The 24472-nt window shown below is 60.3% G+C and overlaps 2 protein-coding genes across 10 annotated transcripts in view; one reads left to right on the forward strand and one right to left on the reverse strand.

Annotated features, from left to right (window-relative positions):
* The first annotated feature begins 300 nt into the window (after positions 1-300).
* Positions 301-11864, forward strand: RNH1 (ribonuclease/angiogenin inhibitor 1). Of its 8 annotated transcripts, none has more exons than XM_039221484.1 (11): positions 386-523; positions 877-1063; positions 6055-6160; positions 7807-7977; positions 8435-8605; positions 9109-9279; positions 9375-9545; positions 9645-9815; positions 10089-10259; positions 11394-11564; positions 11664-11864. In XM_039221484.1, the coding sequence occupies exons 3-11, from the start codon at positions 6075-6077 to the stop codon at positions 11749-11751; spliced, it is 1371 nt and encodes a 456-aa protein (XP_039077415.1). In that variant the 5' UTR covers positions 386-523; positions 877-1063; positions 6055-6074; the 3' UTR covers positions 11752-11864. The 8 variants fall into 8 exon arrangements, with proteins under 8 accessions (XP_039077416.1, XP_039077415.1, XP_039077413.1 ...); XM_039221480.1 differs by lacking the exons at positions 386-523; positions 877-1063 and adding exons at positions 3514-3893; positions 5004-5133; XM_039221485.1 differs by lacking the exons at positions 386-523; positions 877-1063 and adding an exon at positions 301-379.
* The window catches only part of PTDSS2 (phosphatidylserine synthase 2), a 23865-nt gene continuing 11220 nt past the window's right edge, over positions 11828-24472 (reverse strand). The window contains exons 3-12 of one of the 2 annotated variants that reach the window (XM_039221489.1): positions 20601-20683; positions 16974-17041; positions 14921-15055; positions 14473-14523; positions 14067-14180; positions 13858-13976; positions 13525-13639; positions 13306-13451; positions 13020-13205; positions 11828-12836 (exon numbers count right to left, since the gene is read on the reverse strand). In XM_039221489.1, coding sequence (XP_039077420.1) covers positions 12677-12836; positions 13020-13205; positions 13306-13451; positions 13525-13639; positions 13858-13976; positions 14067-14180; positions 14473-14523; positions 14921-15055; positions 16974-17041; positions 20601-20683 — 1177 coding nt within the window. In that variant the 3' untranslated portion in view covers positions 11828-12676. The remainder of the gene's footprint in view (positions 12837-13019; positions 13206-13305; positions 13452-13524; positions 13640-13857; positions 13977-14066; positions 14181-14472; positions 14524-14920; positions 15056-16973; positions 17042-20600; positions 20684-24472) is intronic. The other variant, XM_039221490.1, reaches the window with a different exon arrangement.

A 24472-nucleotide genomic window follows, 5' to 3' on the forward strand; every position in this document is an offset into this window, starting at 1 on the left:
CGGTGCTCCGCGGGGGGCGGCCGCTCAGACTCTCCGAACCGAGCCTCCAGCCCCATCACGTTACTGTCGCTGCCGGGACCCGGCGTCCGAGGCACACCCCGCGCGCGCCGCCGTCTGCCCCGGGCGGGAAGCCAGGAGGGCCGGGCCGGGACCACCGGTCTGTCCCGCCGCCACTTGAGAGCTTGGAGACAGGCCGCTCCGCCTGGGAGAGCAGCCGCCCGGGCCCCGCCCCCTGCGAGGCCCCGCCCCGCCCCCTGCAAAGCCCCGCCCCGCCGTCTAGGCCCCGCCCCACCACTGGACCCGACGCGGCAGCGACGCCGCGCTACGCCAGACCCCGCCTCTGTCGGAAGTGGGCCGCTTCTCAATCCGTCGTCTGGAGGTCAGTCACTCCAAGGGTCCGCGCCCGGGGTCACTTCTTACCAGCGTCGGCCTTGGTTGGGTCGACTGTGGACTCGCGCCGGGCCTGCTGCGGCCATGCTGCCCGCGAGGGACATGCGCTCTTGAAGCAACACTGGGAGGCAGAGTAAAAGAGCCGGCGGTGCTAGGGGCGGGGACGGGGTCGCGAGGGGAAGCCGCTGGGACTGGGGGGCGGGGCGGAGTCCCGCGGGCGTCCGCGCGTCCCGATGACGTCAGGGCCCCCCCCCCCCCCAGTGCGCTCCCCGCGCGTGCGCACTTGCTGCCGGCCCGCTTCCCGGGGCACGCTGGGAGTCCCTGCGCTGGGGCGGTGGGTCTGTGGGTCGGCGTTTTGGTAGTTCTGCCCTTTCCTTGTTGGGGTCTGGCCGGATCCCTGGGCTGTTGGCGCCCAGCAAGCTACACAAGCAGGGACTGGCTCAGGGACGTTGTCCCCGGAGTAACCCTGGACTTTATTCCTCAAAGAGCCGTGCCCCCAAGGAGACATCCCTGGCAGAGGGGACTTGCCCGGTCACCCCTCAGGATACTGACCTTGGGCCTGGCCATCTTCCCGCCCGGCAGCTCTGCCCCCGACAAGTCACCCGAGAACCGTGGGGAGAACTGGGTGGACGGCTCACGTGGGGAAGACAAAAATGTAAATGGACGGCGCCTGGTAGGGGTCGGGTTGTCAGAGGATTGGCTGAAATTTAAAAAGGGCGTCCAGGCACTTTGCATTGTTGGGCGGGCATCACTGGCACTCGGGTGTGGAGACATGCGAGTGTGGGAAAAGCTGGGGGACCTGCGGCGTTTCAGGACGCCAGGCAGGCCACCCTCTTGGACTGTGTGCCAGGAAGGTAACCAGGCGGGAGAATATGCTGTGAAGCCTGAAAAACCTGAAAACGTCAGCCTGTAGCTATTGGTTGAGCAAACTGGATACATTCAGTTGCACAATGTGGTCATTAGAAGGTTGTATTACATGCTGATTAGTATACACTGTATACACAACTATTCTTAAGGAAAAATGCAGCAGCTCCGTAATGCTTTAGTTTCCTACTGCTGCTGACACGTTGCCACGGATTTTTTATTTTACAGTTCTTAAGATTAGAAGTGGGAAATGGGCCCTAGGGCGTCAAATCGAGGTATCTACCTGCCTAGTTCCTTCCAAAGGTTGCAGGGGAGAATCTGCCTGTTGGCCTTTTCCAGCTTCTAGAGGCTGCCTTCTTCCCTCTTCAGAGCACAGCCACTCCTACCTCTGCCACCACTGTCACATCTCTCTCATTTTGACCCTTTTGCTTCCCTCTTATAAAGACCCTCATGACCACTTTGGGCCTATCCAAGTAACCCAGGGCAGTCTCTCCATCTCAGTATCTTTAACTTAGTCACATCTGCAAAGACCCCTTTGCTATGGAAGGTAGGGATTAGGACATGATTATCTTTGGTTATTATTCTGCCTACCCTTAATAGTATCTCATTTTTTATTTTTTAAAAAAATTAATATTGTGCATACAGAGAGTAGGAGCATGTTCACAGAAGTCAGAGCCTTTGTGTCTAGAAGGCGGGCATACTAGGGGGTTTCATTTTCTTATTTCTATCTTATGATTTTTCTAAAAAGACCACATACTGCTCGTGTGATAAAAATCATGTTTTATAACAAAGGAAACCATCAACAAAATGAGAGGGCAAACTATTGAATGAGAGAAGATATTTGCAAATGATTTATGTGATAAGGGGTTACTATCCAACAAATATAAAGAACTCTTAAAACATAACACTAAAAAACAAACTCAAAACAATCTGATTAAAAATGAGCAGAGGACCTGAACAGACATTTCTCCAAAGAAGACATCAGATATCCAACAGACACATGGAAAACACTCGGCATCTCTGATCATCAGGGAAATGCAAATCAAAACAATGACCCACCACCTCACAGCTGTCAGAATGGGTAAGCTTTATTGGCGAGGATGTGGAGAAAAGGAAACAGATCTGCCCTCTGGGTGCGGATGTAACTGGAAAACAGTAGGGAGGTTCCTCAGAAAGTTAAAAATACCAGATGGCCATTAATTTCATTTCTGGGTATTTGCCTGAAGAAAACAAAGTCCTGTGGAAGTTGGTTGGAACACTGGAATACCCAGAGGCCCCTCCACTCTGAACCATCTTCAGCCTGCGGAAGCTTCTGCAAGAAACTGAGAAACTCAGCTCCTCCCTTGTCTTCTGCATCAGGTGGAAGAGAGCTGCTGGGCTCCACTGCCTTCACTTGTCAGTCCGACAACTTGCACCTGCTCTGAGGGTGCTTATGGGGGCGGGGGCTGGGGGGTTGTCTCTGCTTTGGCGCAACTCTCGAATCCACTGAGTTCTTTGGGACCCCTGTGCCCCACAGTGGTGGCCCTGACCCCCTTGTCTGCTGGTTCCCAGCAAGCTACCCATGGAAGGACTGACCCAGCCGAATATTCCCCCAAATTGAATAACCCTTCACTTTATTTCCCCCAAAGAACTGGCTCTCTAGCTCCCAGGTCCCTCATCCCCTGCCTGTAATGTGGTGTCCCCTGGTGGCCACAAAGATCGTCCCAGGTCTGCAGTGAAAACTCCAACCCATCTCCCTCCCAGCCTGCGTAGCCTCTGGGCCTCAGTCTCGCAAGGCCTGCCCTCACTGGGCAGGGGACCTACCTGACCTCCGCCCTGCCCCTCCAGCACCCACTGCTGACCAGACTCGCTTCTATCCGGCATTATCCACCCTCCTCCCCACCTCTGCACTTGCCACATTCTAAATGCTCTTAATACACTTTTTAATTTCATGCACTGGACTCACATTTGACTGAGCTCCGTGAGCGTGAGGCCTGAGACCCTTGCGCTGCTTTGCTCTTAGCCCAAGTGCCCAGCATAGTGCCTGGCACTCTAGGTGTTTGGTAAGCATTGGTTGAAGTGACGGATGCCTGTGAGGAGAACGCATCCATCGTCCCTGATCTAACGAGTGTACGGGTCAGCGAGGGACGCCCTTGAACAGACCGCCACAGCCCGTGCAAGCGGGAGAGCTGACACACGCGCCCCAGGAGGTGACCCACACGGGCCGAGAGCAGCACGTAAAGCGCCCCATCCCCCGGTTTTTGAAACACCGTGTGTCTTGTTCCGCATGTTTGAAAAACTTAACGAGGTGCTCTTGAAGGTCTTTCCCCGTCAGTGATGCCGTTCTTCTAACGGGCAGGGTGGGGGTGTTGCAGAGCAAGCCCTGACAGCCGAGCTTCCTCCTTGTAAAGCAAGCGCCCGAGTTGGGTTTTGCCAGCCGAGCACCCGCTGCCAAAACGGCTCTCGCCTAGAGACGCTGCCCGCGAGGGATGGAGGGCAGGCCCCCGTCTGGGGCTAGGGTCCCCGGGGAGACGATACGGGGTGGCGCGGCGCGGGAGAGTCACCCCGGGCTCGTCGCCCCGCCTAGCACGTGGCCCCACCCCCAGGACGTGGCCCGGACCGCGCCCCAGGCCCCAGTGGAAGCCGCGGCTCGGCCCGAGGTGAGCGGCGCAGGGTGTGGGGTCCGGGGAGCGGGGGGAGGGCGGGGGCCGCCCGCGCGCGAACCCCAGAGGCCGCTTTCCCGCGGCGCAGTCCCGCGCTCGCCCTGGAGACGTGCGCAGCCTCCGGCGCGCGGGGAGGGCGGCGGCGGCCCTGGGAGGCCTGGCGCGGACCCCGGCGCCCCCCTGGTCGCCTCGCGCAGGGAACCGCGCCGTCCGGGGCCGCCGGGCTTGGGGCTCTTTGGGCCCGGGGCGCGCTCCAGCCTTCCGGCCCGGCTCGGGTGGGCTCAGGCCGGGGGCTCCGCCTCCCGGTTCCTGTCTTCTGGGCACGGTCCTGCGCAGCGGCCAGTTGTCACACCTGAAAGCATGGAGTGTCCTCTTGGGAGCGGCCCAGCTGGTGGGGGTCCTGTTTCCGGGTGAAGCAGTACGACACGGCGTCTTTGCAGGGATTACAGGTTTTCTTGGGGTTCTCAAAGGGATCCGTGGCCCATAGAGGTTAAGAAGTGTCCTCCTAGCGCCACGGCCCAACCAAGCGGTTTCCCCAGGGTCTGGTCAAGCCCTGGGCCGGTGCGGGGCCAGAGCGGGGCAGGCGGTTTCAGTTGCTCCTTTCGCTTTCCTTGTTCTTAATATCAGAGCCCAGCCCCCTGAGGTCAGACCGGATTCGGAGAGAGGGTCCCTGTGCAGCCCCGCCTCCCACTCCCTTTCTCCAGGGATGACTAAGGGCTCTGGAGTCGTGGTTTGCAGACCACACCCTGGGACCAGCGGGGGCGGGCCAGTTTGCGCACTTGGCCTGGGCGGGGGCTGGGCAGTCTCTGGGTTCCTCCTTTTGATGGTCGTGGGACCCCGTTTCCGCAGCGGGCTCGTCAGCTGGGACGTGAAGGGGTGAATCTTGCCTGCTGGTTGGCAAGAGCCTTTACCTGGTCTGTCCCTCCCCATGGGGTGTAGCTCCGAACCTGCTGGGATGGAAGGGGGAGTCCTCTCCCGCCAGGGACACAAATGAGGCAGCTTTCGCAGGAAGTTGGGGTGTCGAGGAGCCAGGAGCCTCACGTGGGGTTGAGTCATCCTGTTTGTCCCGATCCTTCTGGAAGGCAGCAGGGACGGCATTGTTTCCAGGTGTGGACCCTTCCTGGGCTTTTCTGTTACACGTGGGTGAAGCTCAGCCGCCTTCCCTGCCTCCACCCTCGCTCTCTCCTGCTGCCCCCCTGCCGCAGCCATTGCTCCCCTAAAGCTCCGGTGTCAGCAGGTAGTTAATCGTTTACGCGGGCTCTGTGCTGTCTCTGGTGAGCTGCTTCCATGCCAGACTGGTTTACCAAAGTCCTGCCTGATGGCCTGATTTCTCGGTGGGCCTGGACTGACCCAGGCTGAGAGTCCTCAGCCCCCAGAAAGGGATTGTGGGCATAGGCACCAGAGTGGCCGCCCATGAGCGGCCGGTATCCCAGCCCCCACCTGCTCAGCCCTGTCCAGGGCACCTGTGGCTGGTGCCGCTCAGAGAACTGTTAGCTGAGCACAGGCACCTGTCCTCGCACCCAGCTGCTGCAGGGCAGTGAGGCCTAGGGTTCTTGCAGGCTGCTCAGGGCCAGGCTCCTAGAATGCCAGGGTGGGGGCTCTCTGGCCAGGCAGGGCTGTGGCACTGGCTGCCCAGCCAGTGCAGCCCTCTGGTTCTAAGAGGGGAGAAGCTGGCTGAGCTGGAAGGCAGAGTTTCCGTGGCACCGCACGGATTGCTGGTCCCCGTACTCCACCAGCTGGGGTCCTTGCACCGTGGTGTCACCCAGGCAAGTGAGAAGCAGGGGCTGCAGATGGGCAGCGTGGGTGTTGGCTCTGCTGGGCAGGAGGGGCCCATGAAGGCTGAGCACGGGAGGCGGAGAGGTGAGGCCACCTCTTTTCCCACAGCTGTGTCCCCAGGCTCTGCGGTGGCCTTTGTCGGGGGAGCCCAGCAGGTGCAGCCTCCCCCTGCCCACCCCCGTTTTCGCTCCTGGAGGCTGAGGTGGATAAGGGTGCTGAAGAAAGGAAACAAAGGTGCTCACTGGCCAAGGGAGAGGCCGTGGGTTCTGAACCATCAGCCTCCACGTGGGGGTCCTGTTGGGGCTTTTCCCACCTGCTGGGTCTCTGACCTGCCGGACGTTGGGAGAGTCTGGCTGCAGTGTCTCCTTCTGCCTCTGTCTAGAAAACACTTCACTTCGAACCATGAATCTCGACATCCAGTGTCAGCACCTAAGTGACGCCCGGTGGGCGGAGCTCCTGCCCCTGCTCCGGCAGTACCAGGTGGTCAGGTAGGCGCTCCCTGGCCAGAGTGGGGGGGGGGGGCGCAGTGGGCAGGCCCCCACCCCGTGCAGTGGCTCTGTGGCCTTCGTACGGCACCACCAGGGAGTGGGGCTTATGGACACACAATGTAAATTTGATATGGTTTTCATACGGTGTGAGACGTTACTGTACTTTTCCCCCAACTAGTGAAAATGTAAACTAATTCCTGGCTCGGGCTGGGTGGGCAGGATTGGGCACGGAGGCTCTGGGGGGCTTGCCCCTTGCCTGGAGTGTGGAGGCTCTAGCTGCCTGTCCGCCATCCCAGCTGGGCTGTGGGCTGGCAGCCAGAGCCGAGGCTGAGCTTTGTCGTGGAACTTCTCAGACCACAGCCTCCCCGGGGTTCACAAGCAGGGGAGGAGCGCTTGCTTTCCTTTTCTCTCTTTCACTTACTGGAAGTGATTTTCGGGCTATAGAAGAGTTTCAGAGACATACTGCCTTACTTCCCCGATGCCACGGCCCTGTTGCCTGCGGGGTCAGAACCAAGAGCCCGACACGGGCGCCAGGACTCAGATGCCACCAACTCCTCCACTTGTGTCCTTCCTGTTCCTGGGTCTACGCAGGATCCCATGGGGCATTTACCCTCACGTAATGGGTCTCCTTGGGCACCTCCCATCTGAGATGGTCCCTCCGTCCCTCCTTGTCCCTGGCCATCCAACTCTTGAGTCTGCTCAGGCTCTGGAGAGTCTCTCTGACTTCTTGTCGTGGCTGAGTCACAAATTTCTCGCAAGAATATGCAGAAATGCTGTTGTGTCTGCGGGGTATGTCGTATCCTACCTACCGGCATGGCACCATCTGGTCACCCCAATGTCACCATGACCACCTGTGAGGGTGGTGTCTGCGGCTCCCTCCGCTACAGTTGCTGTGTTCTCTTTGTGACTGGTAAATGTGTTGGGTGACATCTGTGGAGACTGCTGACATCCTGCTGCTGCCCAGACTTGTGCCTGATTTTGTCATCCAGCGGTGGATCTTGCCAGAACAGTTTTTACTGGGCCTTTTTTTTTTTTTTTATAACTGGGCCAATTTTCTAATTGGGGTTTTTAATTCCCTCATTCCATCCGCATTTATCAGCTGTCATTCTCCTGTGAGCGAGAGCTGGCTTTCCTCCTGCCCATGGTCGGTTCTCACCTGGTCAGGGTGGCCCCGGTCTTGGGTTATGGGTGGCACTACGGCCCCTGCCATTTGTGCCCATCCTGGCGAGCCCCCCCCCCCAGTTGGTTGGTCCCTCTGGGGTGCTGTGCCCTTTCTGCCTGGGGCAGGTTTGCTGTTTCCCGGGAGGCAGATGAGCGCTCTCACGGGCCGACTGTGCCCACAGTGCAGTAGGGTGCAGAGGGTATGGTGGCCTGGACGTCATCTGTGTACGTGCTGGTGTCTTCAACAGAAGCTTCATGAAGTGACCCATACACTATATTTTTTTTTTAGCAATTGCTACATGCGGTGTGGGGCTTGAATTCACCACCCCGAGGTCGAGTCGCATGCTTCTCTGCCTGAGCCAGCCAGGCACCCCTCTGCTTCGCTTCATTTTTCAGTGTCCTGATTGTGACCCACGTTGTCGAGTTCTCGGGCCCCCGGCAGGTCAGGACGTCCTGTATGGAATGACTGCGTGTCCTGTCCACAGGCTGGACGACTGCGGCCTCACGGAGGTGCGGTGCAAGGATATCCGCTCTGCCCTCCAGGCCAACCCCTCGCTGACGGAGCTGAGCCTTTGCACCAATGAGCTGGGCGATGCCGGGGTGCGGCTGCTGCTCCAGGGCCTGCAGAGCCCCGGCTGCAAGATCCAGAAGCTCAGGTGAGCCTGTATGATCCACATGGTCCCAGGCGCATGCCCCACACCAAGCTCCGGTCTGGGCCTGCTGGGTCAGCCCGGGGAAAGGGCGGCTTGCAGGCAGCTGTGGGGGCCCCTCTCGCCTTAGCTCAGGCCCCTGTTCCCCTGTGAGGTCTGCTCCCGCCACAGCCCTGCCTGCCATTCCTGGGCTCGCAGCCCAGCGTCCTCTAGGCCCCGATGCGCATCCCCTCCCCTGCCCTCTGTCCTCGGCCTGGAGACCCCAGAGCCCCGCCGGGAGGAGGAGGAGCAGGCCCTCTTGCAAGGCCAGGCCCAGGGGTCTCCTGTGGGCATGCGGTTTGGCATGCGGAAGTGGTAGCTGTGTCTGCCTCACCTCGGCTCCCAAGGACACAGGGGCAGTTTCCCCAGGGGCCACAGCCTGGCTGGTGGGGACCCTGCTGATGGCCGGCTGGGTGTGCTCCAGCCTCCGAAACTGCTCCCTGACGGACACCGGCTGCGAGGTCCTGCCAGATGTGCTGTGCTCCCTGTCCACCCTGCGCGAGCTGCAGCTCAGTGACAACCCGCTGGGGGATGCAGGCCTGCAGCTGCTCTGCAAAGGGCTCCTGGACCCCCAGTGCCACCTGGAGAAGCTTCAGTGAGTGTGACTTGCCACCCAGGCCACCCCCAGCCCTGTACCTACCGGTCACTCTGGTTTTGGTTGAGGACTCGCCCTGGGCAAGCCCTTGCCTCAGCGTGTTGGCCGCAGGGAGCTTTGAGGAGGGAGCTCTTGGGGACCTGCAAATGGTCCTTCTGTGTGATGCTGGGGCTGTGGCCCAAAAGCTGGAAAGTGGCCTGTAACCCCATATCCAGTGTGGGGTGGCCTGGCCACCAAAAGTGTGCTGATGGGCTCAGCAATGGAGGAAGGAAGCCAGGCCCAGATCGGGATACTGGCATCTTTTTCCCAGGTCCAGTGAGTCCCAAGCTCAGGGTGGGGCTTGTGGTTGGCAGCCGGCTTCCAGGAGGCCCTGAGCACCCACCCTGCAAGGAGATGGCCCCTTAGTCACTGCTGTCCCTGCCCAGCGCCCCACAGCCCGGGGTGGGGGAGGAGACCCGGCCCAAGCTCCCTTGCCGGAGCTCCCAACACCCGCCCGTCCCCAGGCTGGAGTACTGCAACCTGACGGCCGCCAGCTGCGAGCCCCTGGCTGCAGCGCTCAGGGCCCAGAGGCACTTCAAGGAGCTTGCGGTGAGCAACAATGACATCGGTGAGGCTGGTGTGCGGGCACTGTGTCAGGGCCTGGTGGACTCTGCCTGCCAGCTGGAGACGCTCAAGTACGTGCACGGTCTGGCTGGGAAGGGCTGGGGATGGCTGGGTGGGGCAGGATTGTGGGGGCTTCCCAGCCCAGCCAGTCCCCCTGTGTCCCCAGGCTGGAGAACTGCGGGCTCACATCGGCCAGCTGTAAGGACCTGTGTGGTGTCGTGGCCTCCAAGGCCTCGCTGCAGGAGTTGGACCTGGGTGACAACAAGCTGGGTGACCAGGGCATTGCCACACTATGCCCCGCGCTGCTGCATCCCAGCTCCCGGCTCAGGGTCCTGTGGTGAGTTTGCGCCCGCCCTGCTTCCTCAGAGAGCTGTGGCCCCAGCGGGCGGGCGGGGAGTATCTGAGAAGATTGGCTATGTGTCCCCCGGCCCTGCAGGCTCTGGGACTGTGACATCACCACCGCAGGCTGCAGAGACCTGTGCCAGGTTCTCAGGGCCAAGGAGAGCCTGAAGGAGCTGAGCCTGGCGGGCAATGCGCTGGGCGACGAGGGTGCCCGGCTGCTGTGTGAGACCCTGCTGGAGCCTGGATGCCAGCTGCAGTCCCTGTGGTGAGCACAGCCCAGCGGTGGCCAGGGGACGGCGGGCCTGTGAGGAGGAGCATGGCGCCTGGGGGGACCTCGTGGATGACGGTGGTCTGGGGCCCTGGGGCGCGCGGCCCAGGTGAGCTTCTGCACCTGTGGGCAAGTCAGGCATGCAAAGGAGGGAGTGCTGAGTGTCCTGGAGGGCAGGTGTTGGGGGGCTCATGCTCAGGTCCTCGGGGCCTCAGAGAGCGCCCGAGAGGTACGGGCTCCGGCCAGGCCCTAGTCCTGTCTCTCTCCCAGGGTGAAGTCCTGCAGTTTCACGGCTGCGTGCTGCCCCCACTTCAGCACGATGCTGACCCAAAACAAGCACCTTGTGGAGCTGCAGATGAGCGACAACAAGCTGGGGGACTCTGGCGTCCAGGAGCTCTGCCGGGGCCTGAGCCAGCCTGGCGCCACGCTGCGGGTGCTCTGGTGAGCGTGCACGGGTGCGCTGGCCGTGTCTCGGTCTGACGGGTCCAAGTCTGGGGTCCCCGACCCATGTGGGAGCCCTGGTCCTGCGCCTCCCCCCGGGGACCCTCTCCACTCCCGTCTGGCAGCTCCCAGAACCCGCGGGCTCCCGAAGGCCTGGCGGCTCCTGCTCTGTATGGCTCTGCTGTGTCCCAGGGTCCCGCTTCCTTTGTGGTGCTGGATGCTTGTTTGTGCTCGAGTGTTGTGCCTTTGATGACTTTTCTAATCTTGCTTTTTTCTCCCTGGAGCACTCAGGAACCCACTGCTGGGTCTCACCGACGACCTGCGGCCTGACGCTCCATTCTTTTTTGTTTCTATTTTTCGGCCGGTCAGTCGTTAAGATTCTGCTACTGTAGGATGTGGCTTTGTTTTCGGTGTCTGGATCTCTGCTTCTCACTGTGGCTCCTGGGGCTGCCTGGCCATGCTGAGCAGGGCACAAGTGGAGGCTGAGCTGGACGGGATCCCCTACTTTTCTACCCAGAGGGCCTGGTCTACTGCCAGCTCCTAGGGGTGCTCTGGGGGCCGGCGGGGCAAGGGGTGTGTGTGGCTCGGGTCCCCATAGACAGAGCTGCCTCAGCAGTCACAGCAGGCAGGGGGCCTGGAGCCTCCGGGGCCTCAGCGCCACCCCCACCTAGGTGTCCTTGCTCTGGAGGCTGGAAGCTTCTGCACTGTTACTCCAGTCACCTCCTCCCCCCCACCTTTGGCCTCTGGGTGCCCCTTTGGCAGCCCAGCCAGGCTGCGGCACCTGGCCGTGAGCAAGCAAGTGGTTGTCGGAGGCCCTCTGGTGACCCAAGTTGGCCCTGGGGAGGCTGTGGCCCGGAGTCCGGAGTGTGCCGGCCTCAGGTCAGTCTGACCACTCTGCCTGGAGGGCAGCTGAGTGCACTTCCTTCTGTGTCTGGTGGGGGTATCTGCCTGGGGCCGGCCGCTGGGTCAGAGCCAGACATGCTCCCAAGTTCGAGGTTTGGGGAACAGCTATGACCCGGAGGTCTTGGCGCACTGTGTGCACACGTGCTTCAGGGCTCCGTGGACACCCCTGCCACCACCCTCTGTTCTGTGGCGGATCCTCTGGTCCTGACCCGTACCCTGCTGTCTGCTCAGGCTGGGGGACTGTGATGTGGCCAACAGTGGCTGCAACAGCCTGGCCTCGCTCCTGGTGACAAACCACAGCCTGCGGGAGCTGGACCTCAGCAACAACTGCATGGATGACCTGGGCATCCTGCGGCTGGTGGAGAGCCTGGAGCAGCCTGGTTGTGCGCTGGAGCAGCTGGTGTAAGTGGGGCGCGGGGGCAGGCGTTGGGGGGGGAGGGTGGCACAGGAGCTGGGGGTTGGCCCGCGAGGCCTGACCCAGCCTCCTCGCTGCCCATGTAGCCTGTACGACATCTACTGGACGCAGCAGACCGAGGACCTCCTTCGGGCCCTGGGAGAACGCAGGCCAAGCCTACGGATCATCTCCTGAGAGGCCCAGGGCTCCTCCCGCTCCGGGCTTCCGGGCTGAGAATGAAGAGACTGTCAAATCAATGGACTGCTGTGGGAAAGGTTTAGACATTTTATTAAAGCACTTTTTTGGCAGGAGTGCTTGTCCTTCTTGTCAGGTCTTCACCAGGCACGCTGCGCGGCCTCCACCACCCCCACCAGAAGAGGCTCCCAGGGGCCGGCCCTGTGCACGTGGGCCCAGGCCAAGCAGCCCCTGCCCGCTGCCAGGGCAGCCCCTGCGCCGGGCACATGACAGACGGGCTGGGAGCCGCTCAGGACCTTCAGCACTGCTTTACTTGCTCAGTTCGCTCTTGAAGAGGACCCTCTGCCCCTCCTCCCGACCTCAGGCACAGGGCCTTTGAGTTTCTGACTCCATGTTCCTCAGGGGGCCAGTCCAGTGACCTCTGGCCCCGTTCACACCCCCAGGTTTGTTGTGCCAGAGGAAGCCTCCCTAGGACACGGCTCAGGACTGCCTATTTGACCCGCCCCTTCTCAGCCATCTCAGGGTGGTGTTGGACGGTCATCCCTCACACGTGCCGTCAGGGAGCTGATGGGGATCCAGTGAGGTGCAGTCAGGCCTTCCGAGTGGCCGGGGGCCCGGGGAGCAGAGAAAGGCATCATGATGCCTCTGCTGGGCCTGGGCCGGCTGACGGTGCATTGAGGGGAGGGGTCCGGCTGCCCAGAGTGAGACCAGCCACACCGGTCAGGCTGAGGAGCCCGAGGAGCACATGTGGGCACACCACACACACACACGCACACACACGTACACACGTGCCTCGGTCAGAGGCCACCTGCACCCCACAGAGCCCAGCCATGTGCATGGGAGAAAGGGAAAATAAAACTACGAGGGCTGAAGCCTGTCAGGAGGTTCCAGCAGGCCCGGGCTCTCTGGGCAGTCGTGAAGTGCATCAGTTTGGGACCGGCACCCCCTCCCTCTCAGGCTCCGCAGGCCCTGGGGGGTCTTCCGGCCCAGGCAGGTGTCCGTCCGCGTTGCCCACAGCTTTGTCCTGGTCACCCCTGCTCTGCTGCTTCTGCCGTCGAGTCTCCTTGTACCTCAGGGTGATGTCCCTGAGGACAGTGGGGGCTGAGTCACCATCAGCCGGCCCATGGAGGTCCTATGAAACCGCCCCTCACAGGGACGCCCACAGAGCTATAGGCAGGGGCTGCAAGACCCAGATACCAGTCAAACACAGCCCTCAAGCTGGCGCTGAGGCCGTCGAGTGCTCGCTCCTCCGGGAACACGGCACTCACCGCAAGAAGAAGCGCCAGATGGTCCAGGTGAGCACGAGCACAGAGCCGAGCGTCCAGCACTGGGAGATGTAGAAGGGCAGGGACAGCGTGAGCGTATGCGGGTCGTACTTCACGACGATGAGCAGCTCTGTGACCGTGATGGCTGCCACCAGCCAGGCCTGCTGGCCGAGCTTCTTGTGGGGCTTCCTGTGGGGGAGGGCACTCGCCTGAGGGCGCTGCAGCTATGCCCCAGGGGGCAGCGACCCCAGGTGCGCCCGGGCCCGCCCCGCACCCCCTCGGCCCTCACGGGTCATCCATGAAGTCGTAGATCTCCCGCATGGCCACGCCGCCCACATTCACGAAGAAGACCAGCCGCAGGAGGACCAGGTAGTGCTCGGGGGGCATCCACAGCACGAATTTCAGGTAGAACGTGTTCAGTTCTGCCAACAGAAACTGGGGGACAGAGGAGGGTGGGTGGCGAGCCGGGCGGCCCAGCAGGCGCGCACACGAGGCTGGCCGGCCTTACCACCAGGATGATGCCGCACACGGCCAGCCAGCGGCGCAGGCTGGAGGCAGGCTTCCACTCGAAGCGGACCCAGCTGTAGGGCGTGAACTGGAAGGCGATCCTCTTCATCTTGCCCCTGGGAGCACGGGTGCCCTTCAGCCCGCGGGCCTGTGACGGGTAGGAGAGCCCACTCCCCAGCGCCCTCCCAGCTCACCTAAGGAGGGCAGCTCCGGGAGGGGAGACCTTGGGGGCCTCTGAGAAAGGCCAGTAGGGGATGAAGAGAACTGACTAGGCAGGGTGGGGGTCGGGCTGACATTCCTCCCCCCACGGACCAGGGCAGCTCGAGAGCCGTACTTGTAGGTGGGAATGTTCCAGAGACCCTGCCACTTGTATGTCTTCAGAGACAGCCACTCAAGAGTCTTCATGCCGCAGTAGATGCCCAGCCCATTGCAAACGAGCACATCCATGATCCACTAGGGGCAGGAGCCAAGGAGGTGGTGGGCGCTCGTGGCCCCTGGTCCCATCCTGCCCTCGGCCCCCCCAGGGCAGCTGCCGGCACCTACGTGATCCCACCAGCACTCGCTGAAATTGGGCAGCTGGTGCTCCAGGCTGTACTCGAGAAACTCGAACATCACGCTCACGATAGTGCACATCCACCAGTCACGGATCATCAGGGTCTGCAGGCCGCGACAGAGTGTCAGCCCCTCCAGGGGGGACACCCTCAGCCTTCTCGGGAACAGGGCAAGGCACTGGTCCGCGACCTCAAGGACAGGTGCGAGTTGGGGCCAAGACCCAGGGTGTCCGAGCAGTTGTGCGAACTCTCTGGACAGCTGCCTGGCCTGAGCCATGGCCCCCAGACCCTTGCCCACCATACTCAACCACTATGAACATCAGCCTGTGGCTGGGAAGTGGCTTCAGAGAACGGGGCAGGAAAACCAGGGTGTCCTTCTGATGACGAGGTCACCTTACCTTCAGGTACCAGCCAAGAAAGTGCGCAGGCACAAAGCCGTCCAGCTTGTCCTGTGGGGACAGGACACGGGCCTCATGTGCAGCCCACAGCCACTGGTCCCTCCTTCCCCATGAGCACCTGGGCCCACCTCCTGTCTCTCTGCGCAGCGCTGACTGGCCCCCAGGACAAAGCTGGGATCCCGCACGCATGCAGACAGCACCCCTGACCACCGCGGAGGGCAGGTCTCCAGGCTGGGGGGCAGGGGCCTGCACGGGTCCTGCCCCGAGTGGGCTAAAGCGGAGGGAGGGAGGCCAGCGCCTGGCAGGGCCAACCCCACCCCACCCCATGTGATCTGCAGAACGACAGGGGTTCCAGAAACACACAGGACAGATCAGCACCTGGGCAGCTTGTTAAGCATGCGGCTCTTGGCCCCACCCCGAGCGCGGGGCCCCCGGGGCCCGCCCGTACCCAGACGTTGTGGAAGGGGTCGCTCTCGTTGTCTGCATCATAGATGAGGCAGTTTCCCCCGTAGTCTCTCTCCGGCAGCGGGACTCCCAGCCTGGGGTCCACATACTTCAGGAACTGGCGGCCATCCTGGACAGTCTGCAAGGCCAGCGCCCTGGTCAGTGGGGCCACAGCTGCTGGTGGCGATGCGAGAACTCACCTCAAGTCCCTAAAGCGTCCATGGGGCCCGGGGTGTGTGGGTGACACCTGCGCCGAGGGTGGGGGGGCAAACACCCTGCAGGGCAGGGACGGGAAGACGTGGTGGGGGCGGGGGGAGTCCGGAGTCCAGGGGGATGCGCCATGCCCTGCTAGGAGGCTGTGTGGGTGGGGACACAGGTGGGGTCACAGGATGGGGGCTCAGGTCACTGGTCGTGCTACCACCCCTCTCCACGGGCCCCCCCTCCCAGAAGAAGCAGGACGTCAGGACAGCCTCCCCAGGCGGATGCCAACAGCAGTGAACTGCCCCTTCTGGCCTTAGCACTACGGAGACTTCCAGGGTCGCACAGACGGAAAGAAGGCTGCCTGAAGCAGACAGACCCTCATCCCTCCCTCAGGCCCCCTCTGGCCACCAGCCCACAGGGAGCGACCCCAGGATGCCTGTGGTCAGGACACCATCCCCTCACTCTTGCCCCAAGTACAGCCGAGGGACGAAGCAGGGAAGATGGTGAGGAGTGACAGGTGTCCGTGGCCTCAGACCCACATCATGTCTGTGCTAGACAGACGCACTGCCTCGTCCTGCAACTTGACTCTGTCCCCAGCTTGGGGTCTTGGTCCAAGGAAGTGACCCTTGGACCGTGACATCAGCCACGACTGATTTGGCTGCCACAGGATCTGAGGCTGGACCCTGCTGCACCCCTGCTTCGGGAGAGCAGGTGCCCAGATTCTGGGGCCTTGAGAGGTGCAGGCTGCGCACCCAGAGAAGGGCGGCCACGCAGTGCAAGCACCGCACTGAGCAGGACCCTTGCTGCGTGGAGCAGCTCAGCCCTTCAGGAAAGGCAAACAAGGCTGGGGGTGCGGACAGCCTCTGAGAGTAAACACCCTGACCCAGTCACGCCGGGGGGCAGTGCAGCCTCCTTACATGGGAGCAGACCTAACACGCACTCGGGTGCACGTGGGCCTATCACTAGAAGCCCCGCTCAAGGGCTCTGGCTCTAATGTCGAGGCCGCCCCTGCCCAGCAAGAGTCGGCGCATGACCCCAACAGCCTTCAGGGGCCCCGGAGGCACGAGCGAGACTGCCCCAGGGGGTCCTCACAGAGCGGGACTGGGTGGTGGAGGGAGAGCAGGCCAGTGTTGTGTCCCACACGAGGGCTTACACACACAGGTGTCAACACTGGGACCCGGACGCCACGCTCAGAAAGTAAATCTCACCACATGGCGATAAATCACGAGCAATACAACTGATGGCAGCCGTGTGCTTGTGAGTAGGAGAGGACTCGCAAACCGAAGGCCACCATCTGGGTGCAGGTGGAGTTGAGCAGAGCGATCAATAAAACAGACATCACTGCTAGTGGGTCCTGACCCACAGTTCACTAAGGAGAACTTTCCAGCCTCCATCCTGACGATCTTGCACAAAGCACACTTGGAGGGAGAAGCCCCAAGGATTAAAACCTAGGACCGACTAGCTGGGGTGCCACGGGAGGGTGGGCGTGCTGCCCTCCCCAGGGGTGGGACCCCTGCTGCTCAGAGGACAGACTGCCTGGCAGGCATCTACACCTGAGCCAGACAGTCCCACTCGGCCCGGCTCTCGCTCGCTGGCCGGGGTGTCTGGGCAGGGCCCACACGCTGCCCCACGCTCAGAGCAGGGATGCTGCTGAGATGCAGTGCTTGCAGCCTTCCCACGAGTGGGTCCTTCTGGAGGCCCCCCTCACGGCCTCTGCCCACCTCTGTGGGGGTCCAGCCTTGCTTCCTGCCAAAGCTCCGGAGGGGCTGATGGGCAAAGCCTTCTCAGACACCCTTCACTTACCCGGGGCCACAGCATCACCCACATTCCCAGATTATCTGAGAAAACCCGCTTACCTGGAAGAGTATGAAGATGAGAAACAGCTCGTAGACCACACTGACGCAGAGCCAGAACCTCCAGTAAGCTACAAAGACAGAGAGCACACGAGTCAGGGGTGCCAGCCCGGCAGCACCCCGCTTGAGGCCTCACTCAGAAGCGAGTGTCGGCTCTCACCGATGCCTCCAGCCAGTGCTCGAAGCTTCCCTCGCTCCCCCCAGCACAGGAAGCCCGTAATCGTCAGACAGAAGCCATGGCAGCCAGCACTCTCGCCGGTGTGGACCGGTGAGGCCTCTGACCTTTATCGTTGAAGAAATCTGCAGTGGGTTTCTGCCCGAGGCCTTTTGTCAAGGTAAGAACACCTACTAATTCCAGCACGCTAAGCTGTTACTCAGGATGGTTAGGAAATGTCATTTTCCTCCAGTGTTAACGCGATGAGTTACACTAACACGGTCTCTAACGCTGAGCTGCCTCTCCAACCCGGGGATAAGCCGACCCTGCTCCTGTCCGTCTCTTTCGGGAGACTTCTATCTCCATCGGCACAGCCGGTCCCCGGAGCACACTTCACAGCTGGGGGAGATCTTCAACGAAGCTAATTCTGTGAGGTGACGGAGGTACACAAGTGTGTCCAGTCATCTCGTCTCCCTTAAACCCACAAGTTGTTATGGGTCAACGAAATCTGAATAAAGCTAAGAAAAAAAGAACCTGTCCCTCAAAATTCCTTTTATCAGCCAGGGCCCTCTCTCTCCACCACCTGGTTTTCATACCTTGAAACGGAAGGCTCAGGCTTTTACCAGGGGAGGAAATAACAGCAGAGTGAGTGTCTAAAACCATCATTCTGAAATACAAATGCCAGGAGGGCACGTGGCTCTTGGTGATGGCTCAGGCCATGATCTCAGGCTTCATGCGGCCAGCATGGGGTCTGCCTGGGATTCCCTCTCCCTCGGTCCCTCCCACTCGCTCTCTCAAAATAAACAAACTTAAAAAAAACCACCAACTTAGTTTTAAAAACTATTTCCTTTGAATAAAAATGGTGGTGCTTACACATGGGGGAGACCCTGGCCCCGCTGGCCTTGAGGAGATCCCATGGGGATCTTGGGGGGCAGCTTGTGCGTAGGCTCCAGGGCCCACCCAGCGTCCTCGGCTCATGAAAACCCAGGCTTGCACAGGCGAAAAGCACGAAGGACCATTTGCTCAAGTGCCTCCTGGATGCGGGGTGAACATCGATGTAACAAACTAGCCTTGCTGCCCTGGAGTTTGCAAAAAGCCTGGAAAGTTGTCTCTGGTCAAGGGTGGCAGCAGGATCTAAAAGAGCCTGCGGTAAAGCAACTCAGGACACGTTCCCTGGAGTGCTGGCCCCACAGCCACGGAGGGCATATTCCTCACGGGCCGAACCCCATGACGCTGAGCTTGTCTCCTCCTCGACTGCCGGCTGCCCCCCATCAGAGGGCCTTTGGCTGGCTCTGCCCCACTGCCCATCCCCCTCCACCTGTAGAACCCCAGGCCTGCCCCATCCCCCCAAACACGCAGTGGGTGCACCCGCTCACCTGCAATCCCACCCAGCCGCCCCTGCAGCCCTCACCATACTCTGTATTCCAGCTTCCGCTGGGAGCCACGCATGAAAACACAAATTGTGAAGAGAAGGGTGCCTCTTTAACGGGCCAGTTTCAACTGGAACTGTAGCCAGTTCAAGTTTCCCAACAAAGCCCCTCGTTTCTGAGCCAGAAAACCCTTCCCACTGTCCCCATGCGTGCTGCCCGGGACGGAGGGGACCACTTCCCACGTGCTCTGATTTGACAAGGCTGAAGTGCCCTGAGGCGCCCTGCCCACCGCCAGGGAGCAGGTGCTCCAGAGCAGGCCCCCCACACTCGGTCACTCACAGGGAAACCGTTCACACCAAGCAACCAAACTGAAAGGCAGGCGCAGCAGAGCCCAGAACACTAGCTGGGGGCGGGTGACGGGCACCCCAGACTGGACGGGATGTAGGGCCTCCCAGGAGCTCAGAGGCCAAGCAACTGCCCAGCGCCGTCTGACCCCAGCACCCACAGGCGACTTGCCACCCCTGGGTCCACTGACTTTCCCGCAGCCCCAACTCTTCCCAGCAGATCCAACAGGCACTCACTGTACCCGGACTTCTGCTGTGACTTTTTGGTGGCTTTTAAAGCAGTCTCTCGCTCTGCCTAGGTTCTGGCTAGCTCAGACCCTTCTGAGGCCCAGATGACTGGGGAGCTGGGGGGCCGGGCTGTGCAGCTGGGTGCCACTGCCCCTCCGGCCGGCACCAGGCGGTGTCACCCAGTGTCAGTGTCCCAACCAGGGATCGAGGGAGGCACAGCAGCTGCCAAGACCAGCCAGTGCAGGCTCCCCCATGCAGGCGCCCCCACACCACTCGGGGCACCCAGGGGCCTGGCTCACAGCCACAGTGCTCACCGACCCCTTCCTGAGGGCAGCTCGGTCATCTCCAGCCCGGCCTACAATGGTCATGCCCTTTAACCTGCTGCTTCTGCTCCCAGGACTTTGCACTACATGAGTATCGGACACACGTACAGCCTGGTCTATGACAACAAACCCAGAATATACAATAATATGACTGGTAAATAAACTGTAATGCATTCAAGTGACCACTAAACAAGCAGCCATTAAACATCTAGTTGTCAAATAAAAAATTAATGAGGTCTGTGTTTCCCTGAAGTGAGGAGGTTTGTGATATAAAACCACATACAGAGGGGCGCCTGGGTGGCTCAGTCGTTTAAGCGTCCGACTTCGGCTCAGGTCATGCTCTCACGGTTTGTGGCTTTGAGCCCCACGTCGGGCTCTGTGCTGAAAGCTCAGAGCCTAGAGCTGTTTCAGATCCTGTGTCTCCCTCTCTCTCTGACCCTCCCCTGCTCATGCTGTCGCTCTCTCAGAAACAAAACACTAAAAAAAAAAAAAAAAACAACCACACACAGAGTAGAATCCCATTTTGTAAAGCTACGTGTATATGCCCACGCAAAAACACATTAAAGCTCAACAGTGGCTTCTTTCTGTGAGTGGCTTTTATATCTATTTAAAAATATTTTTTGTACTTTCCAAGTATTCTACAATAAATACATACGCCTATGAAGACAGAAAAGAAAAAAGATTACTAAAGTTACAAGGGTTACTAAGTTGAGACCTTTCAGGAAAGCTGACCATGCCTTGCCCTTAGAGGTAGCCCCTCAGTGAGGCTGGAGCCCTAGACACACCGGGCCTCCACGGCTCAGAGGCCCAGGGGGTTACTGGAACTCCCTGAACTTGGGGGCTGGGAGTCAGAGACAGGAGGCCTGGTGGCAGATGGCACTCAGTGAGTACGTCAATGGCAGGGCCCCCAGCTGAAGGCCATGCCGACCCCGCTGGCCAGTCCCGGGGCACCAGGGTCTGTAGAAGCAGCCCCGAGACGCACTGGGTGGAAGGCGAACAGAGGGTAAGGACATGGTGAGGAGTAGAGAGACGGGAAGGGGCTGCAGGAAAGCCAGCCCTCACCCTCAGCTGGTGACAGTGCGCCCTGGCTGGGGGGTGGGGTGGGGGGGGAGGAAGAGGACAGGACATTCAGACCCGGCAGCACAGACACGGAGCGACTGCTCAGGACAGAACCGTCACGTGGGCACACGGAAGGAGAAAGGGCAAGTTACCTGGATGAGGTCTGGAAAATGGCCCGTCTTTAGCTTGTGTGACTCCAAAACATAAGAAAACCAAAATACTGGCCACAATACCTCTGCAAACAAAGAACAAACAGCCCCTCAGTGTGCGTCTCCCAGGTGGGAGGCTGGGGGTGGGAGGGACCCCAGGATGCCCACTGCAGTGACAGCCCCCGTCCCCAGGGAGGGAGGAGGCTGGGCCTCGGCGGGGGGGGGGGCTGGCCAGGCCAACTGCACGGGCCACCTGGAGGCCAGAGGCACACCCGCCCTCGGGAGAAGACTCTGGGCTGGGACTCTGCGTTGTTTAGGCTGCAGAGCGGTGCCCGCTAGTGCGTGTGTTTCCCAGTTAAAGGGCACCTAAAACCCCACGCATGACCACCCAGGGCCCCTGCAGCCTAAGACAGAAAGGTGCTAGGACCGAACAGCTCTCTGCCCCTACAAGGTAGGCCCACCCCCAACTCCTGTGGACTAACTCACACAGGGCAAGCGGCTGTACCGCGCCCACGGCAGTAGAGACACGCCCACAAGCGCCTGCGCGGGGCCAGCGGGGAGAAGGGTGTGCACACAGCGGTGCTCACGCGCCACTCACAGGACCGCCCCCCGCCAGCAGGGGGGCTGAGGGGCGCGGCACACGCTGCGGTTCGCAGCCGGGCTGCTGAGCTCCAACGCGCATGAGGAGACACCGCGTGGGAGGCCGGAGGCGTCAGCCTGGAAACAGCGCACCCCCTCCGCCTGCTGGGTGCACCCAGTGTCCAGGGCGGGCGCAGATGACGCCGGGCCGCACGGGACGCGGCCAGCCCCCGGACCACAGGACGTGTGGAGGGACAGACGGACACTGGCCGCTGCACTCAGCAGGGCAGGACCCACATCCCCACCACAGGAGCTGACACGGCCCGTGAGGTGCCCACTGCTCAGCTCGGGGTGTGGGGAGGTGGGAAGTCCGAAGGGGGCTGCCTGGAGGGGGCCCTCCTGGTGTGACTGAGAGGTGGCTCTGGAGCGGTGGGTGACCCCCAGAGAAGTCACCATGAGAACACAACGAGGGAGGTGAAGTCTCAGGGCGTCTGTGCCCACCCTCCCTCCTCAGGTCACATTCTTGATCCCAACCTCGGCCACACATCGTATGGCAGCATTTAGGGTTACTTGGCAACATGTGTCCATCAGGTGACGGGCGTACAGTATTCCCACACTCCCCACACCCAGGTCGGCACGAGCACCCGGCGTTAGTATCAGATGTCCGTCACAACGGTCCACACAGGTGCAGTAACGCCGGTCCGCTGTGTTGCAGGCTTCCTCACTTTTTATCCAAAGCCCGTTTTCTACCCCAGGACCCACTGGGACCCCCATGACATACACTCGTCCAGACGCCCTGGGCTGTGACAGTGCCTCAGGCGTTCTGGTTTTGCAGACTGGTCAGGTGCTCCGGGGCATAACCCTTAGGTAATGCCGTCTACTGCTTTCTGTGATTTCCATCTTGTTTTTGGCATTAAGATCCATCCCACCGACGTGATCTCTGATGTCTCCCGGCTGGGACACACCTGTCAGGTGCGCTCCCTGCTCTGCTCCTGGTGGTGGTGGTGGGGGGGGGTCCCCTTCACACAGCCTGCACTCAAGGGCTGGGGAGCGGGTTTCCCTCTCCTGGATGGGGAGCACCTATGTTTATCTGGAATTTGTCCGCACAGGCAACTTGTCTCCTCTCTCACTCATCACTTTTTTTTTTTTTTTTAATGTTTTATTTATATCTAGGACAGAAAGCGAGACAGCGTGAGCAGGAGAGGGTCAGAGAGAGAGGGAGTCACAGACTGAAACAGGCTCCAGGCTCTGAGCTGGCAGCACAGAGCCCAGCACGGGGCTGGAACCCACAAACTGTGAGAACATGACCTGAGCCGAAGTCAGGTGCTTAACCGACTGAGCCCCCCAGGCGCCCCTCTCACTCACTTATCACTTTTATTAGCACGGACTCACGGATGCGTATTTTATACTTCGGGTTATCATGCGATAATAATTTATAGGTGGTTTTTTATTTTTTTTGCTCAAATTGTATCCATTTACCTACTCTGACCATTGGGAGCCCTTTCAATGGTGTCCCGTATCAAAGCCCTAACATACTGCCACCTGCGTGGCGTTTTGTTTTTTTCTGAGCACTTTCTGGCTCTAGATGACCCTCCCAGGCATTCCTGGCACCTCCTGCCCCAGGCCCGGGACCGGCTGTTTCTCCAGGAGCCCCGGCTCCTTCGCTGGAGGATGGTCTCGGGAGCCCCGTTCTGGGGGCTGGCGTGCTCCCTGCCGCTGGGGCGTCGTAGCTTCTGAGCCTTCAGGCAGTTGGAGCCAAGTGTACAAACTGCACATGTACACAAATCAGAAATATTTCTCTGTGCCGCCAACTGTGCCTACACTAAGCTAAACGTGATTTTTTTAAAAATTTTTTTTTTAATGTTTTTTATTTGTTTCTAGGAGAGAGAGAGACAGCGTGAGCAGGGGAGGGTCAGAGAGAGAGGGAGTCACAGACTCTGAAACAGGCTCCAGGCTCTGAGCTGGCAGTCAGCACAGAGCCCGACGCGGGGCTCGAACCCACGAACCGCGAGATCATGACCTAAGCGAAAGTCGGACGCTTAACCGACTAAGCCATCCAGGTGCCCTGCTAAACGTGAGTTCTTACTGACGTCTCCCACTACCATCCGTTATTCCGTGGCCCATCCTCCCCTCGGTCACCTGTAACCTCCCCCTCAGCGGTGACACAACACCGGCTTCCCGCCACCCGCCAGCCATGTACTTAGTCGCTCTATTCCAGCGCGTGGGGAACAGCTTGGTCAACTAGAGCCCAGGGCTCTGCCCCGAGTCTGACACTCCTGCCCCTTCGGTGAGGGCGCTTCACACGTCTGTAACAGCGTCGGCATCCCTTCCTGGGATCCCCGACGTCCGAAATTATTTCCCTTCATTCGCAAGCATTAGGTTTACTACCATGCTCTACTCACTGGCTCCCCCGTTGCCCTGGAAACCAGTGACCTTACCACCACACACTGCACCTTTACCGGTGTCACGTGGTTGCAAGGTACGTGGCCTTTCCACACAGCTTCTTCCACTTAGTAAGATGCATCCGCGTCTCACCTCCGTCTCTGCAGTGCTAGCGAGGAGACAACAGGCCCCAAACAAAGTCACTTGGGCTGAGCCCCACGTCAGCAAACCATGGCTTGACCGAAACTTTAGTCTCAGCCCCAGGAGCGCAAGCTTTAACCAGCTCACGTGGGACTAGCTGGCCCACACGGGGTGGATGATCTGCCCGACACACCCCTTCTGCCCCCTCAAGAGGGCTACCCTGCCCTAAACCTGCTTCTGTTTATCCATTTACCTCCTGAAGGGCATGCTGGTCTAGTCTGGGAAGTTATGAACAGAGCTGCTGTAACATCCGTGTGCAGACAGCTTTCACTTTTATTTGGATGCATACCTAGGGGTCCAATTACTGGATTACATGGAAGAATGAGTTCTACAAGAGACTGTCAAACTTTTGGTGTCGTCCTTGAAAACCCAAGATCACCAGATTTTCTGTTTTTTCAGCAAGTTTTACAGCTTCCTATTTTACACCTTGATCTATAATCCACTTTCAGTTAATTACTATGAAAAATGTCAAGTCCGTATCTAGCCTTTTTTCTGTGCACAAAAACACCTTGCTGTTCTAGGACCACTGAAGACTCTCCCCTGGGTTGTCTCTGCTTCTGTGCAGTGATGAGGCAACTATACCTGCACTCCACCTGACCGCCGCACTCCCCACCTGCCCCCTACCTGCTCCACCTGCCCCCTACCTGCTCCACCTGCCCGCCGCACTCCCCACCTGCCCCTACCTGCTCCACCTGCCCCCTACCTGCTCCACC

This window comes from Hyaena hyaena, unplaced genomic scaffold (genome assembly GCF_003009895.1).
Source record: "Hyaena hyaena isolate Hyena2069 unplaced genomic scaffold, ASM300989v1 scaffold_989, whole genome shotgun sequence".
Classification (NCBI taxonomy): Eukaryota; Metazoa; Chordata; class Mammalia; order Carnivora; family Hyaenidae; genus Hyaena; species Hyaena hyaena.

Coding starts and splice junctions, on each gene's coding strand:
- RNH1 (XM_039221480.1), top strand. CDS start 3,723: ATGGAGGGCAGGCCCCCGTCTGGGGCTAGGGTCCCCGGGGAGACGATA. Junction 7,978..8,434: donor TGCAAGATCCAGAAGCTCAG/GTGAGCCTGTAT, acceptor GGTGTGCTCCAG/CCTCCGAAACTGCTCCCTGA. Junction 11,565..11,663: donor TGTGCGCTGGAGCAGCTGGT/GTAAGTGGGGCG, acceptor CTGCCCATGTAG/CCTGTACGACATCTACTGGA.